Here is a 17,593-nt window from a genome sequence, read left to right on the forward strand (position 1 = left end):
AGTGAAAAGGTGTGGCTCATTTAGTCTTATCCTGGGGATTTTTTGACAACAACAAAAATATAGAATATCACCAGACTTATCCTTCAAGAGGGATACAAAGCATTATCTGAAAACGAGCACGTTTTTTCTTACATATACACGCATGCGCAAAAAAAACATAATAGAAATATAGTTTTAGTGTACACATACAACAGTAAAGTATAACAAATTGGGTTAAATAAATGCCACGAGACACAGCAGAATGACCTCGAAAAAGATTGAGGCCAAACCATCGTACATTACAGCACCAGCCATTGTCGACCAAGGAAGTCACTGCAGAACATCAAAGAATTAAATCTATCAATGCAGGCATAAATTACAGCTCAACATAATTCAAACTCATCATTAAGGCCCCTCGATTGTGAGGAGTCCAAGTTAAGGGGTTAACTGTGCATCTGGAAAGTTATGCAAGCTTGTATAAAATCCTGTGGATTAATGATCAATCTGTCTTTAAACACATGAAAAACGCTTAACATTAAGTATGAGAGGATGAATTAAGTAACGGATAATTACTTAAAAAAGCATAACGAAGAAGAGGGGACACAGGAGAAGAGTTATCACTCTCCCTCCACCACCTCCTCTCTGCCCCCGCGTTTGTATCATTGCCTGCCGTGTTACCCGTCCATCCCCCTCAGCGTCACCCCTAACAGCATCGTTAACCCCACGTGATGCCGGCTGCTGTCTTCGCTGCCGGAGGCCGCGCACACACACACTCACTCACATAAACACAGCCTCAATTAACTCGGGCCACACTAGAAACATCACCGGGGAGTATACCGACACCTTTTACAAGCATTAAACGCTAAAGGTTTTCACGGCCACAAGTCGGGGGTGTCATCAGGAGCTTGGCAGTGGCACCTCCTCCCTTTGGCTGCCAAGCGATGGCCTATATAGTGATATAACACATTAAAATGAACATTAATTTAAAAGTAGGCAAATCCCTCAAGTAAGCCAGGAGGATTTTGAATCTGAGTGATTAGATAAGAGCCTCCATGAGCACACAGCTCCTTTCAGCAGCACAAAAAAGGCTTTCTCAGGGGCATGTAAACCCTGCTTCTCCTATGACACTCATATGATGCATGAAGCTGACACTGGTTAATTGTTACCGACCTATCTAAAATGATTGTTCATTGTGGCGTAAACATAAGATGCCTGATTTAATTGTGACTGGGCTTAGGGGAAAGATGTTGGCCGGGTGTTTGGCTAAACGTTTAAACCACATGGAGTTTTAGTGGAGGAGGACGGTTTTTACATGGTTTTAATCGCAGGAACATTTATTCACTCTATATTCTGGCTGAATGGGCTCCATTAAGATCATATCATCGTAAGAGATAAAATATTATTTCCATATTTCGAGTCTGTGTGACAGCACGGGAGGAATGTTAACTCAAAAAGCAGGAGAGAGAGGTTTTATGATGAATAGAGCTATTGAAAATGTTATCCCGCTTCATCTGAACACGTCATACCAGTTTGTCCGTCTTTGCCGCGCACCTCCATTCTCCCCTCTACTGAAAAGCTCAAGGCCAAGAAACAAGAAGACCACACTTTAAATTAAACTTGATGTCGGAGGTCAAGCTGCAAAGTCAAGTCGAACGTGCTCTACTTCCTTTCATTCGGGCATGGAAAGCTTGCATGGAGACATGTAGGAGGCAGCCACTGTGCAGTGGTCGAGAGAGCTTATTTTTGTGAAGGTGAGGGAGCAAATATACAAAAGATACTGAAAGTTGAATTACAGCAAAGAGGTTTAAATGCCATAAATATAGCCTTTGAAGAGACACCAGCAAAGTTGAGAAAACTTAAGAGTTCAAGGGCGATGTGTCTGAGGTAGAATTTGTTCAACATCCTAAACGATCAGTTCACCCAAATTGCAAGATAAAACTTTTTTATTTTTATTTTTTTTACTTCCCCGTTCATGCACTCAGCATGCTGCCCTGCTCACAGCCCTTAAAATTACACTTTAAATATTCAGCAGCGACACGTCTGCCCATGCTCCTCTGGAGCAGGGATCTCACAGGAGGATAGAGGATTTCTGAAAACGGGGGCACATTAAGACCAAAACTGCAAACTACATGAGTAGGAGGCACTAGACGTAAACATGGCCGTAGCCAGGAATTTAGAAAAACCTGAGGTAATTAGTGCAAATCCTCCCATGGTATACTCTGAATGAGAATGTTTTCCTTGACTTGTTTTTTTGGTGAACATTCACAGGCAAACTTTGCATTGATTGCTTATTTCCTTGCGCTGCTGTTACGAATCTCAAGTTGGTTTTCCAGTTGCCGCCGGTTATTATGGAAGCTGCAACCTGTCGACTGACCAGTCCAATGCCAACGTTCTAACGACACCTTCGTGCGCACTGCCCGGTGTCTGACGACTAGTATGCTAAGAAAGGGCTCCGTCCTGGACAGTCTTCTGCATGAGTTGAAGTGTGCAGACTTTTCACTTTTATCTTCTAAATACATTGAACTTCCAAATACTTGAATCAGCCTCTGAAATACCCATCACGTGTATGAGAATGGTAACCTAAAGCACAGTAAAGTGGGGTTGTGTTTGGGTCAATACCACTGTATGGTGCCTGCCTTTCTGTGTCCTTTACTTAATAAATTCATTTGCCATGTTAACATAAAAATGACTATGAAAGGGTTTCAAATTCCTTAAAAAAGCATGACTTTGCTATTTAGGTACATATTCCTGATTTTCCTTCTTTCTTTTTTTGAGTTTTGCATATTAGGATGCATGCTATTTTTCTATGCCCCATGCACTGCGCACTCTACTTCAGTGTGAGTAAAACATGGTCAAATCATAAAATTTACATTTTTTGTTTTCATATTTTGTTAACTTTTGTTGACTTTAAACTTAGATTCGCGCACAGGTGAGAAAATCGGGGGAAACCAGAACCCCTCACCTGCTGCAATGAAGCCGCATTCTGGCTGAAACTGTCGTTACAGGCTGCATCTCCCAAGTGCATAATGCAACCTGCATGGATAAGCGACCTGTTGTGGAAACACAGCGCATGCGTCGAGCTGACCCCCCCCCCCCGGGACACCCCTTAGAAATTGGGTGCAGAGCCATTCTCTCAGCCTCCTCCTGTCTCCTTCGGTGTGAGGAGCCCCCCCCCAGCATGTGGGCCGCTCCGAGGGGCCTGATGTAGGCCACGGACCCAGCTCTGCGATGGGCCTTGTTTGGTCGGGTCAGGTCGTGTCACGACCTCTGGCGCTGGGTCGTCAGAATCCTTGAGAATGCCTGGCCCCGTCTTCATTTTTCACAGTGGTGCCTTTCAACCGTGGAATCGGAAAGGTTTTCCGAAACTCAAAATATTTTTTCCTTATTCTGTGAAAATGAATGTTTGAACGAACGAAACTGCCTTTATTCAGATGTCGTGTTGTTCCCTAAGGAGGTCATATTGGTAGAATCGATTGTTTTTTTGGGGGGGGTCCATCTTGTCAGTCTCTGCATTACACCTTCCCGTGACACCTCTGTCTCCACTGTTATAAGTTTGTCTCGCAGCTCCGCCTTTCTTGTGTAACCTGGCTTTTTTGTTTTTGTCTGAACGGGGCTGCGTACGAGATCTGTCCGCGCTCTGATGCTCCGCAGCCTCGGTGTCCTGCTGACATCCTGACGCGAGGCGGTTCAAAGCACAGGCACCGCCGATCCCGTTTTTTATTTTTTATTTTTTAATCCCCGTAGATAACAAATCCTCAGAATTCGCGCTTTACGTGAAGCGCTGAGCTGAGGGCTTTGTCTCTGTACCGGTGCCTACAGTTTGGTCGCGGGTCAAACCCTGTGTTATAGCTCTCTCGACCCCATGACTGGAGACAAGAGGCTTCGTGTAACGCGGGATCCGCGGCTGGGCCTGACCCAGCGGCCCTGGAATGTATTCTTAGTGATAAAAATATGAAACGGGACAAGTGGAAAAATAAACGTTGCTTGTGATGGCAAGGGATGAAAACAGGGAACTCCCTGCAGATCGTCATGTAACGGGGTGGCTCTTGGACGTCCATATTTGGCTTCTCGTGTTCGCAGAGACTGGCAGATTTTCTTTTTTTTTATTCCCAGATAGCCTACCAGTCACACACATCCTCCAGGTGAGACGCTGGCTGTTTGTTCAGGAGCTGCCTGCCAGAAAAATTCCTGGTTATTCATCCGTGCGCCTTTAACTTATCAATACCTGATAAGAACCTGAGACCGAATGAAGGATTTTTTTTTTTTTTTTTTTCTTTTAGGTTCAGGTGTTGTTTGCGCCCTCAACTTCATTGTTAGAACAATTTGTCCGCTGAGCTGCCTGATTGGCCGTGAGCAGCCGTGATGTCACGGCCCGATTGGATGTCCCGGCTGGTGCAGCAGCTCGCGCAGGCTGAGGGCGAGAGAGGAGCTCCAGATGGAGTTGGCGCGCGACGGGGCTAGAGCCGTGGCCCGTGAGACGGACCGGACCGGCTGCCTTGCACTGCGTTGATGAGCCCGACCTGGTCCCGCACACAGCGCAGCAGCCCGTCATGGGGGACGGTGGCGCGCCCTCGCCGCTGAACTTCCAGAATGGCACGGGGAGCGAGGCGTCGGACGCGCCGGGTTCCCCCGCGGCCACCTCCGACCAGTGGATGGCGGGGATGAGCCTGGTGATGGGCTTGATCGTCCTGTCCATCGTGTTCGGGAATATCCTGGTCATCGTGGCCATAGCCAGGACGCAGCGGCTGCAGACGCTCACCAACGTGTTCATCGTGTCGCTGGCGAGCGCGGACCTCATCATGGGGTTGCTGGTGGTGCCGTTCGGCGCCGCACTCGAGGTACGCGGCTCGTGGCTCTACGGCTCCTTCTTCTGCGAGTTTTGGATCTCCGTGGACGTCCTCTGCGTCACCGCCAGCATCGAGACCCTGTGCGTTATCGCCATAGACCGGTACGTGGCCATCACCTCGCCCTTCCGCTACCAAAGCTTGCTGACCAAGGCTCGGGCTAAAGCTGTGGTGTGCATAGTCTGGGCCATCTCCGCGCTGGTCTCCTTCCTGCCCATCCTGATGCACTGGTCCCGGGACAGTGTGGACACAGCCTGCTACGAGGACCCGGAATGCTGCGACTTTGTCACCAACAGGGCATATGCCATCTCCTCATCCATCATATCTTTTTACATTCCTCTGCTGGTCATGATATTTGTTTACGCCCGCGTGTACAGGGAGGCGAAGAAGCAGCTGAGGAAGATCGACAAGTGCGAGGGCAGGTTTCACAACACCTTGACCGGACTGACCTCCAAGTGCAAGAAGAGGCCGTCTAAAATCCTGGCGCTCAGGGAGCAGAAGGCGCTCAAGACTCTCGGCATCATCATGGGGACGTTCACCCTGTGCTGGCTGCCCTTCTTCATAGTCAACGTCGTGCGGGTGTTCTGCGCGGAGGTGGTGGACAAGGACCTTTTCGTGTTCCTCAACTGGCTCGGGTACGTGAACTCGGCGTTTAACCCCGTCATTTACTGCCGGAGCCCAGACTTTCGGAAGGCGTTCAAGAGGCTGCTGTGCTGCCCGAGGCAGGCCGACCGCAGGCTGCACATCAGCTCTTGCGACCTGTCCCGGTGCTCCGGCGGGTTCGTGTCCTCTCTGGAGCTGGGCACGCTGGGGATGTGGTCAGACTGCGCCGGCTTGGACAACAGCGACAGCAGCCTGGTGGGGCCCGCAAAGCTGTCTCACTCCGAGTCGCAGCTCTGAGGGGAAAACGGTCAACTGTTGCTGAGGTGGATTACAACGGCCTGGAGAAGGACGGGTGGCCTACAACAACCGGAGCGGACTCCTTTGGCTTGCGCCTCTATTGAGGGAAGGTTTGCTCAAGAGCTGTACCTTAGAGCCTAAGTTGGTCGATTTTATTTCTTTTTTTTTTTTCTCATCAGAGAAAGAAAACAGGCGAAGTCACCAGAAACGTATCTGGAAGCCATACTTACCTTTTTAAAAAGAGGCATCAGGACCAATCATCTTTCCGGGATGCGCAAGTCCCTCCGAGACAGTTTCCAGTTTGCCAAGTATAACATCGACCCCTAAAAATAAAATCTAGTTAGATGGATCTGATGTATCATAATGGTTTTCATGCCCTTTGCCATAAAGCAGGTTTCGGTGAAGTGACACCTCTGTCAAAGAGCGCACGATGCCGCTCCCGTGTCTCGTTCCCGATGCTTTTTCCTCTGTGTCTGATGTTTATTGGATCAGCGGGCCGGTTACGCGCCGAGGGGAGGAGAATCCGCCAAGGGCAGGCGGCTGTCGTTGTACGTTGACCCCCCCCCCCCGGGTGTCGCGGCGGGTCAGAGGTTATTCTTTCAAAGCGGCCGCCGTGGTGGACGCGGCGCGCAGGAGCGATGGCATCTTGCGTCGGCGGGCTGACCGCACTGTCGTCGTAGGGTGCCCGCAGGGTGTTTTTACCTCACGGCCAATCGGCAAGTGCAATTTCTGCGACAGGTATTTGTTTATATTAAACATTAACGTGAAAACGGACACGCATTTATTCCGGCGCTGTCTTTTTACGACTACGCGAGTATGCGCGGGGGCCGAGTCCCGCGCCATTTGTGCACATCGTAGTATGCGGTGATCGGCGCTGAAGTGAGGAATTGGAGCCTGATCCCTCGCGCCCCCCATTCAAGCTTCGGACGCTGTGGCGAGGCGGTGTGTCGACTCCCGCGAAATAAAAGGACGCTTCGTCGCCAAAATTGCTGTTTGGGCTTGATTTGGAATTTCATCCTATTAATGAGTTCAAGTTTACCGACATAGAAATGTAGGTTCTCGAACCCACATCCGAGCGAGGGTGATCACGAAAAAGGCTCGAGGAGGAACCCCCCCCCACACAGACACACACACACACACACACACACACACACGCTTCATTCACAATTCAGCTGCGAGGAGGCAAAATAACATTTGTGTCGAGGCAGCGGGGGACACGTAGAGGTAAAAAAAAACTTGGTTCGGCAGGACTGGCGCGAACGCGGCGGGACGCTCGACCCTGCCGCGGCTGGCGGGGGAGCTGCCCGAGAGCAACTGGAAATCCGAAATGGCCTCTGCGGAGAGACGAGCCGCGAGGAAGCGGGATTTTAATACACGTTCATGCACAGTGGATTCGTGAGGTTTCGTGTTCAGTGTTTACATGGGTTTTTTTTTTTTTTTTTTTTTTTTTTGGTCGTGCAATCATTCAAGGCAGAAGTTCGCCAATACGGCACATCTGCAACATTTGAAGCACTGTGCACATGCACCGGAGCGCACGTGGTACACTGAACTGCATTGTGGTCGGGTTTTGATATAGGTTTCCCGGAAAATCAGTATTTCTCTTAATTAAGATGTTAAAGCATTGTAAGTGCTTCTCGTTCAAATTAAATTGCACTACTAGATGAATGCATTTGTTGTATGTCAGTATTTTAAGTGCATTTTGCCCAAATGTGTCTTGACAGATTTTTTTTTTTTTTTAAGTTGTATTGCACAAATAGACAAAGTTGCATGTCATTGTGGTTTTCACACTGCAGAACAATGTACTATTTTAAAACTAAAGGGATACTCCAGCTATATTGGGGGAACTCATAAGAGACAGATTCAAAAAACAAAACAACAAAAACGGTCAAAATCGAACCAGCAGATATCTTGACTTTTAGTCCCGGGCATGGGTCAAGCTCAAAAAACACTGGATCCCACACTTCCCGCAATGCAACTGGATAGCACCCTTCACTGCCCCCTGGATGCCCACGTCTTTCGAGAAACCCCACATCTCCAGTTTTGTAAGGCAGGCTCTCTGTTTAAAACTTGAAGTCCCAGGTCCGAGCTGAGACAACCCGGGTGACGTCACAGTGGCGTCGCCCGGGGTTGTCTCAGCTCGGACCTGAGATGACTTCTCTCAGCCCTTTAGAAAGCTGCACAGGAGACAATATTACAACTGTTCCTACAAGCTGAGTAGCACTCGTCAGGTGGAGTAAACTGAACATCATTTGTCAAAGCGGTGGAGTGTCCCTTTGAGTCTTCTTTTAAGTTAAATAGTACTGTAGGTTTCACTGGAACATTTCTCAAGGGTCTTCACATTAAAAACATCTAAGATATGTCAGATATGTCACGTTTTTTACGGTCATCAATGTTTGCTTTTACTTTGTCAAACCTGTTGACATGATCTAGAATCTAACTAAGCCCAGGGCTTTTAGACTCTCAGCTGCACACAAACTCATTCAGGACCTTAGATACCTCTCGCGTATGCCGTTTGATCACGGCATTTTCTCACTTTCGAAGCCTATAGATAAGGTTTTTCGTAAACATCGTGACAGCCGCTGTTATGCAGTGGCTCTCACAGGAGAGATATGCAGTTCTTTGCGGGGAATATTAATTAGCCCTTGAGCTGGACATCTTTAAAATGCATTAGCATGATTTGTCCTGCTAATGATGCACTCCCCGAAGGGCCGAGCGGTACATTTCAATTAGACCAGAAAAACTGAATGGAACGGAGCTCAGCTGTGTTGGGTAATGAACATTGTTTAGAAATGATTGGCTGAATTAATGTGTGTGAACCGAGACCCAGCTTTTAGAAGAAAAAAAAAAAGATAAATAAATAAATAACAACAGCAGTGTAGCCAGTATCGTCATTGGCTTCCTGGCAAAGACCCATTTCATTATTAAGCATTGTTTGCTTGGCAGGAAGTTTGTGTTTGGGCAGATTAGCAGTGGGCTCACAGATGGAGAAGCTAATCAGCGGCTTTAAGAATGATTGTTTCAAATTGCATGTGTATCAGTAGATATCTCAACTGCTCCAAGTGGATGAATTGATATCAACCTGACCTCTTCAGTAACGGAGGTTCCTGTTGGTAAACACAGAGTTTGCCTTCTGAAATATGACTGATCAGTGATTCACCCCTGGTGCAAAACTTCTAAAGTTTCACTGGAGTATTTGACAATCCAGTTAAGGGACTATTCCTTTAACTGCTAAAGTCCAAGATAAAAGGTAAACACTGAGTGATAATCCTATACTTATACTAACTGTATTATATTTGATGCCATCTTGAAATATAAAGGCATTTTAGAACACCAGGTACAACCTAAGGTGCAATAATTTTCCGTATGAAATTCTTATATTCCCAGATGTTAAAGGAAGAGTTTGACATTTTAGGGAAATTCACTTCTAGTTTTGGTTTCGATACACCATGAAAAACGCTGTTTGGCTAAGAAATAGTAGGTGGATTTTGTTACCTGTAGATGAAGCCACTAGCTATTTTCCCCTGTTTCCAGTCTTTATGCTAAGCTAAGCTAAAGGACTCCTGGGGTTGCTTCATTTTTATCATACAGGTATGAGTATGGTATCAATCCTTTCATCTAACTCTTGGCAAGAAGGTAAAGAAGCGAATAACGCAAAATGAAAACCTATTCCTTTAACTGTGTCGTATTTGACTTCGTTCAAACTTACTTGTATTTATTTATTGTCTCAGGACCATTAAATTCAGTTCAATTCAGTTTTATTTATATAGCGCCAAATCATAACAGAGGTTATCTCACGGCACTTTTCATATAGAGCAGGTCTAGACCGTACTCTTTAATGTTATATTCCAGAGACCCAACATTCCCCAGCACCGGACGACACCGGCCAGGAAAAACTCCCTTTTAACAGGTAGAAACCTTGAACAGAACCTGGCTCACGGTGGGTGGCCGTCTGCCCCGACCGGCTGGGTTGATAGAGAAATAATAATGAGAAATAATGAGACTAAAATAAAACTAATAATTATAATAATAGGGTGAATAATAATACTAATAAAACTAAATATAATAATAGTAATGATAATCATAATAATTGAAGCAGTGGGTGTTGAGCAGGATATTGGGGGCGGTAGGTGGTTTGCAGTGACAGATCCAGACTCTCTAGCACCAGGGGCAGAAATACCTGCAGAAAAAGACAGGAGGAGAGAGGAGAGAGACGAGAAAGCACAAAACTACGGGAGAGAGGAGAAGTCAAGTTAGTAACGAGCTTATAACATGGGGGCATTTTATCAGAACAGGTGCAACTCAATCATCCCCCCCCATAAAATCTTGATATTCCCAGATGTTACTGAACCAAAAACTAATTCAAAAGGGGTTTCACAGCGGAGTGAAATCATTTTCCATGACCTCCACTCAAACTTGAAGTAGGTATCTGGAGTTCTTTCAGATCCTCTCAGGCAACTGGTGTGAGTCTTCATTCAGTTATTAAATGGACTGCGTCTCTTCCTGTCCAGATCATGAATATTGTCTCTGCCAACCACCTCCTACTGCCATCTGCCCTTGGTTAAAGACCAACACAAACATCATAATCATCAAAGAGAGTTAAAGACATTCGAAACACGGCACGTCTTTTCCCAAATACTACCACGAAGCTGATGCTAAGGCGTGTTTGCTACATAACATGGTGTTCACTTGACGAGCCACTAAATAACAAGCTGTCCAAATGCTGATTCAAAAACAAAGAAAACAACACTGTAAATCAAAGTCAGTTGAAAGGGAATTACATAATACGTGACACTTAATGAGCTCCTTTGGTGGACTTGGGCCTTAAAGGGGAAAAAAAACAGGATTTTGACAGCTGAGATGGGTAATTCAGCTAATTACAGCAGAGATCCAAAAGAAACATGTTTATGACACACAGTACTGTCAAATGCAAAACTGTCATTTTGTTCAGGGGGTGGTTGGAGGGATGGCGGTTAAAATCTGTGAGAAAGAAAAACAAAACAATCCTGTCTGAAGGCAAGAAATGTCAGCACCTGGAGATACTCATTGCTGATTACAAACCTTATCAGCCCCTAACGGATGTGCTAATTCTGTTTATTCGATTGGAGCATAAAGGTGTGCCTTTTAAAAACCGTAGCCACTTTTAAGTCGTTTAAAATGTTTTGGGTTTTTCTTTGTGGCCACATGAAATGTAAATAAACTGTAGCAACGGGTAACAAATGTATTCCCTCAGCCCCTTAAACCCATCCCTTCAAAACCAAGCGATCGATTCAGTGGACATTGTAAAGAGGAATTTAGCTAAAAGGGGAAACAACACTGTAAATCCTAATAATGAATGTAAATGAACAAACAGAAATACCTTTGGTGAGCGGAGTCGAAGAGCTGAATTACAATGCAGCTGAACGACTTGCCTGAACTTGCAGAAACCTCTCAGTTCGCGCAAGTCTCTGATGCAGAACGTTGATTAAAAACTCAGCTTCCATTGGCTAATCAGTGCCTTGAAACCCTGTGAGATATAAATCCCCATGAAATTTTTTTTTTCTCTCTAAATCACACTGCGAGTGTTGAGGTGCGGTGCCAAAAGCAGGTGCCACACTTCATGCGTCCATCTGTTTGGATTCCCCTATGAACTTGGAGCGTAGAGGTTTCCATCTGCTGTGCTTTGGCTTGCTGTGATTGTGGCTCATGTAAAGACTGGGTGAATGTGGTCAGTCACATTCAGCATTTGTGTTCCACTCTTATAATGTAAATTGATGTTCTACTTACTGAAATATGAACTAAGAAACTGAGCATAAGCACATTCATGACTAAATAGCTGAATTTAGAAACGTGCAACAGGAACGGAGAACGTGTCTGAGGTACATTTTTCGTCAAACACATACATAAATACAGTATAAATCTTAGTTTTAGGACCCAACTGAGGACAGACTGCCAGATTATGATAACGGATTTATAAAAGAGGCTGGTCACAGATCTCGGCGACTTCAGGGAAAATACTCATTTATATCTAAGAATTTGGCCTAAATCAAGCTGGAACAGTAACAAACTCCAAGCAGCCTCTAGGTGCCTTGATTAGACACATGATGGTGCAATTATTCAAAAGGTGTTTATAGATGAACCACTTTGCCAAGACCTGTTGAAAAAAAAAAATGCAGAACTGATGATGAACATACCGGTCTGATGCAGCTCGGGGTGCACTATTCCGTGGCTCTACATTTTCTCATGGGCTTACTGGTTTTTCTCCCTACATGAGAAACCTGTGACACAGTCTGAGCACTGACGCACTGTGGCTCCAAAAGCCTACTGCAATTTTCTGGTCCAAATTGTACCAAGGGGGTGCCAACTTTATCAATCTTGACCTTTTACTTAATCCCAAACTTGAATCCCAATAAGCTGATGATTCAGTGCCTGATGGTGCAGGGGTCCTTTTTGATGCCTTGAGATTTAGTGTTGACAACGTGCGTGCCAACAGAGATGGTCATTAAAAGAATATTCTGACATTTCCTGCCAAGAGTTAGATTACAATATACTACACTCGCATCTGTCCATTGAATATGAAGGTACAGCCAGGAGATGGTTAGCTTAGTTTGGCATAAATACTGGAAGCAAGGGGAAAAAACTAGCCTGGCACAAATAGGCTAGCTCTTTCCCCGTTTCCAGTTGTTATGCTAAGCTAAGATAACGGGGCTGCTGGCTCCAGCCTCACAGTGAACAGACTGATTCGAGCGCGGTATCGATCTCCTCGCCTAACTCTCGGCGTGTAAACAAATAAAGCATGTTTCACAAGATGTCAAACTATTTCTTGAAGTAACCAGCAGCTGATCAACCGGTCGCCGAGGACGCTTTAAGAATGACTGCACTGATTGAAGCAGGAATTGTCGAGTCCACTTCTAACCACTAGGTCTCTGAGATACTGCGCAAAGAAGACATGCTATTTTAACAGTTGGCCAGCACAGTCAGATACCATCCTCGGTTTACAGTTTCTGATCAAGAGTTATTTTCTTCTCCCGTCAGCACCCAGGTTGCAGAGATCTGACCACAGATGTGTACAGATGTTTGCTGTTTAGTCCTTTGGCAGCCCCTAGTCATTTATAAGCCTTTTTCTTTTAAGGAATCGTGTTAAAGGTCCTGGCCGGACTCCTGAGCCCTCCTCAGCTCCTCAATTGTTCATCTGAACTTATGCTGACCACCCTCAGGTTCCTGCACCTGTAGACTGGTTTCTCAAGAAGACAGAGCAAAAGTTGTGAAAGACATCCTTAACTGGAGTAAAAGTACCAATACAACAATGTAAAAATACTCCACTATAAGTAATAGCCCTATATGCGAAATCCTATTTTAGTAAAAGAACAAAAAAACTGCCACTTTGATTTATTATTATATAACATTTTATTATATTGTTACTGATACACCAATGCATGAGTAGCATTTTACTGTATAAAGTTCAGTAGTTTAGTCCAGTGGTTCCTAAACTAGGGGTTGGGCCCCCGCCAAAGGGTCACAAGATAAATATAAGGGGTCGGGAGATTGGTTATTGGGGAAGGAAAGAAGAATAAATAAAGTTCTGAAAAACAAAAATGTATTAATTTTTTTGGACCTTTTTTAATTTTTGCTTTCTTAGTGCAATATCGGATCACTTAACCTGGTAATTTAATGAAACCACCTGTGAAGTTTAGAAGGGAAAAATACTAACAACATAGGACTCTCAAACGTGACAAGAGGCCAAAACTAGAAACATCACAAGCCAAAAAGGTTGGGAACCACTGGTTTAATCTTTAACAGTGCGTTGTATTTTATTTGTTTATCAAATGTTTTTTTTTTATGTAACACCTTAATCTGGATAGTAACTCGTGACTACATTTGTGAAATAAATGTAGTGAATTAAGAAGAAGAATATTTCTCCTCTGAAATGTTGAGAAATAGAAGTGTCGTTGAAGTGACATTAAATGGAAATACTCAAGTAAAATACAAGTATATATGTGCTTCCACGTGCCATTCACCCATTCACACACACTCACATACTGATGGTACTGATTGCAAAGCCACAAAGGGGATATTTGGGGTTCAGTATCAGTTCAGTACTTAGTTTCCACAACTAGCAAGCAATGAAACGGTTCAAAAGCCTTCATCACACCCAAGGCCATCACCGCGTGCTATCTTTCTTGCTGACTCTTTGCACCGGATCAGCACTAACCTCAAGGCTTTGACTCTAGTCTTGTCTCCCTCCAGGATAAACATACAGAAGACAATTTCCAGACATAAGGTTGTGAATGCACGCTGTGTAAGTAAAGAAGAGTTCTGGTTGAAGCATGAAACGAAATCTCTCTCATTCATGGATCCATTCGCAAAGTGAAACTTGCTGAAACCTGCAGCTCTGCACTTTAAAAAAAAAAAAAAAAAAAATGAATCCCAAAAACTGAATGAACACAACAAACTACGTAATGTATTTTGTTAAAGAAGTGCAACACTATTGGAAAAAACGAATCCTCTCAATTTCCATCTTTGAGCCTGAAGGGAAATGTGTGAACGGGCAAAGCAGGGAGAGTGGCATACAATCAAATGATTACTGTGCGATTCCACAGATAAGAAGGGCTGATTTTTCTGACAGGATACACCAGATGGATATATGAATATCCCCAATTAAAAAGGTCTATTTTTGTACACAGAATTTCGTAATTTTGAAATTAAAGGAAAATAAGTGAAATGTAAGAATACTCATCATAGAGACCCATTCATATTAAGATGTGTTTATTTATTTATTATTTATCTTAATGTTGCAGCAGTCGCTGTGCCTGTGTTGGGAAGGAATATAGTAACAAAACAAAAAAAAAAAAAAAAAAAAAATAGACTTGCAAGGACAGGCCAGGCTTTTTTATCTCCACACCTTGAGAGCTACTGTCATGCTTGCGGCCGCGTCTAAAGGACACAGGCAATGCGTTATGAATTCAAGGGTGGTCATCTAAGCTGATAGGAGAATCCGTTATCTGAGAGCTAAAAATAGCCTGTCGGTAACCATTGGGCTGAATTGGATATTTGAACCTGCCCTGTGCTGCTGTACTTGCAGAGAAAATGGGGAATTTCACCCATACGTGACAAAAATGTGCAAGTGAGGAAATGTCTTATGTTCCTGCTTAATGATGTATTACTTTGATAACAGGGGCTATCAGTTGGTCTGTAGGTGTTTTCCAATGTTTGCACATGTGCCTGCGTGGGAAATAATAACTGAGAAAGGCCGATGTCTGTGTGCAGATAACAGGGTGACTGAGGGTACTGTTCAACAAAACTGCCTCTATTATTCGGATTTTGATCCAAAAGACACAACATGGTAACTGCAGAGAATTCTCCTTGTGAACGTGAGATGAAACTATTATTTTGATAATTGAGTTGTCATTCAAGTCTTTTTTTTTTTTTTTTCAAGAAAGAATTCCAAATAATAACTATTTGCAGCTCCCCATTTGTGAGGATTTGCTACTTTTCTTTGTCACATTATATTAAATTCAAGATTTTTCTGTTTTGGATTGTTGGCCATTCCAAACAAGCAATTTTAAGACCTCACCTGTAGTTTGAGGAAACTGACATTTTATAGACCAAACAATTAAGTAATTAATCACCATAGGAAATAATGCTTAGTTGCAGCCCTAATTGGAACCTTTCACATTTGTATTTATGTGTTTTGTGTAACTCCAGTGCCCTCAATAAATTAGGTTACTTACAAGAATGATGCTTTCAGTTACACTAAAATGACATGGGTGAACTCCTCCACAACCTGATTTGTTTTTGTTTGGATTTGGGGAGATGGCTGGCTGGTTTGAGTGACAGTGGCGCAGTGATGTGCGTGACCTCCAGCACTGCTGACACAGCTGCTTTTTAAGTGGGACCTAAAACTGCTTCTCGAAAAAAAAGAGTTGCTGTGTGAGAGGTTCTCCCTCTGCAAAATTGCCCTACTACCTGAATTGCACTTCATTCCACTGTAACTGAAAAACAGAAATCAGGGCAACAGATGTTAGTGTCAACCAAAAAAACACGAGACAGGACGATGGCAGACCATTAAAGAGAAATTTAAGACTCATCTTCTTTTATTCCCTGGAAACACCATATATACAAACATAATCCAGAATCATTGTTTTTAAAAACATCTCATCATAATTTTACAGAATGACATATCTACAAATGTATATTATAATCACAGTTTGAATATTCCACAAAACAGAGCAAGGGGAAATCATTGCACAGCGGGGAAAAAAAAACAAAACCAAAAAAAAACAGGAAAATGACAAATTTATCATTAGATGTCACATTTTGACACTCGCACATATTGAACACAATTTCTTCACATCCATATAGTGGAACACGAGATTCTACTCATTCATCCACACAATGCTGGAGCATGGCTTTGTTTCAAGGCTGATTCTTACAGGTGACACACTGGGACCAAATCAGAGGAGGCGTATTAGCATGCCTCAGAGAATTATGAGGAATTAATCTGGAAATCCCATGCGAGTCTTTTGCATTGGTTGCATTTTCCTTCTGCACCAAAAAACAGACTGCAAAACAGCCAAATTAAAAAAAAAACAACTAAATTTTCACCTACTCAGCAGTATGCCGCATTGTTTAAGATACACATAAACACCAAGATAATTTATTTTGAACGAATCAAATGGCTTGATAGAAAAAGAAACCTACATGTTATTGTAGTTGATAAAGCTGCAAAACTGCACCTTTATTAAACCTATGTTGGATTTTTGTTTTTTTTGTTTTAGGTTACTAAGTTTCAATATCAAGGAGATTCAAGACATTATCTCAAAGTTTGCCATCTGTACGTTTACACACAGAGCAATTGGTTTGGATGAAATAAAAGTAGAAGTACATCAAACAGCGAGCAGCCACAGGAGCACCAGGGAGGCTTTAAGGACTCTGTGACCTCAATTCTGGAAACCTTCATCTCTATTCATATAGTGGGCCATTTCAACATAGCCTCAGGGTGTAAGCATTCATGGCCCATAAAAGCTGCTGTTGATATCTGATTTTGGGGGGGGGGCAAAAAAAAGGGATGGAGGCTTATTTGTGACAGCTTCTGCAATAAGAACAAATGAAGACCAAGGAAACTTTAGTATTGTCTATACCCTTTTTCATGTGTGTTTGAGAGAGTGAGAGAGAGAGAGTGTGTGTGTGTGTGCGTGCGTGCGTGTGCGTGCGTGCGTGCGCCTGCACGATAGATTAAGCAGCTGTAACTGAGAGACAGAAGCATTATTGCGTATAGCTGAGAGGTACTGAGCTGCAGGAGTGGGTTCGTGTGGCTGACAGACACTGGTGCAAATGCAAATGGTGTTTACCCTTCTGGAAGGAACAAACTTCATGGACAATCTGATAAAAGCCTTTAAGCGCTGACCGCTGAAGAATTTACACAAAGTGTAAACACAAAAGCTCGGGAGGTGAAAAAGGCACACATGCAGCTCACACACACAGATTGGACACTTAAATATTCAAACACCAGCACAGCCACATGTTGCACAAACACAAGCATAAAAACAGAAGATATGCAAACAGTACACTGGCACACAAACACATTCAGAAAAAGGAGGGGGAGGGGGAAAAAAAAAAAAAAAAAAAAAAAAATCAATGAAAGGAACGGCATTGCACTTTGTCCCTGGTTAAATTTCTGTAGGTTCCAAAAGCTTTCCTGAGCTACATCTACTAATCTCCTGTGCTCCCTCTGATTCTTCTACACTTTATTTACTTCAGCGGACTCAGTGACAGTACAAAGAAAAATATAAATGTATTCCTGTCTCCCTCCTCTTAACATTTTAGTCTTTTTCCCCCCGCTACATCATGTCATGCACATGGTGCAAAGAAAGTTTCTACCAGCCGAACCTCTG

At 43.8% G+C, this 17,593-nt stretch overlaps 1 protein-coding gene across 1 annotated transcript; it reads left to right on the forward strand.

Annotated features, from left to right (window-relative positions):
- Positions 1-4,311: 4,311 nt before the first annotated feature.
- On the forward strand, positions 4,312-8,050 carry adrb1 (adrenoceptor beta 1). The gene has a single exon (XM_040134393.1). It carries the CDS (start codon positions 4,530-4,532, stop codon positions 5,721-5,723), a length of 1,194 nt encoding a protein of 397 aa, XP_039990327.1. The 5' UTR covers positions 4,312-4,529; the 3' UTR covers positions 5,724-8,050.
- Positions 8,051-17,593: the final 9,543 nt, after the last annotated feature.

The sequence above is a fragment of the Xiphias gladius genome, chromosome 9 (assembly GCF_016859285.1).
Source record: "Xiphias gladius isolate SHS-SW01 ecotype Sanya breed wild chromosome 9, ASM1685928v1, whole genome shotgun sequence".
In the NCBI taxonomy this organism is placed as follows: domain Eukaryota; kingdom Metazoa; phylum Chordata; class Actinopteri; order Istiophoriformes; family Xiphiidae; genus Xiphias; species Xiphias gladius.

Excerpts from the sequence above, each read along its gene's own strand:
- adrb1 (XM_040134393.1), top strand. The coding sequence starts at position 4,530 with ATGGGGGACGGTGGCGCGCCCTCGCCGCTGAACTTCCAGAATGGCACG.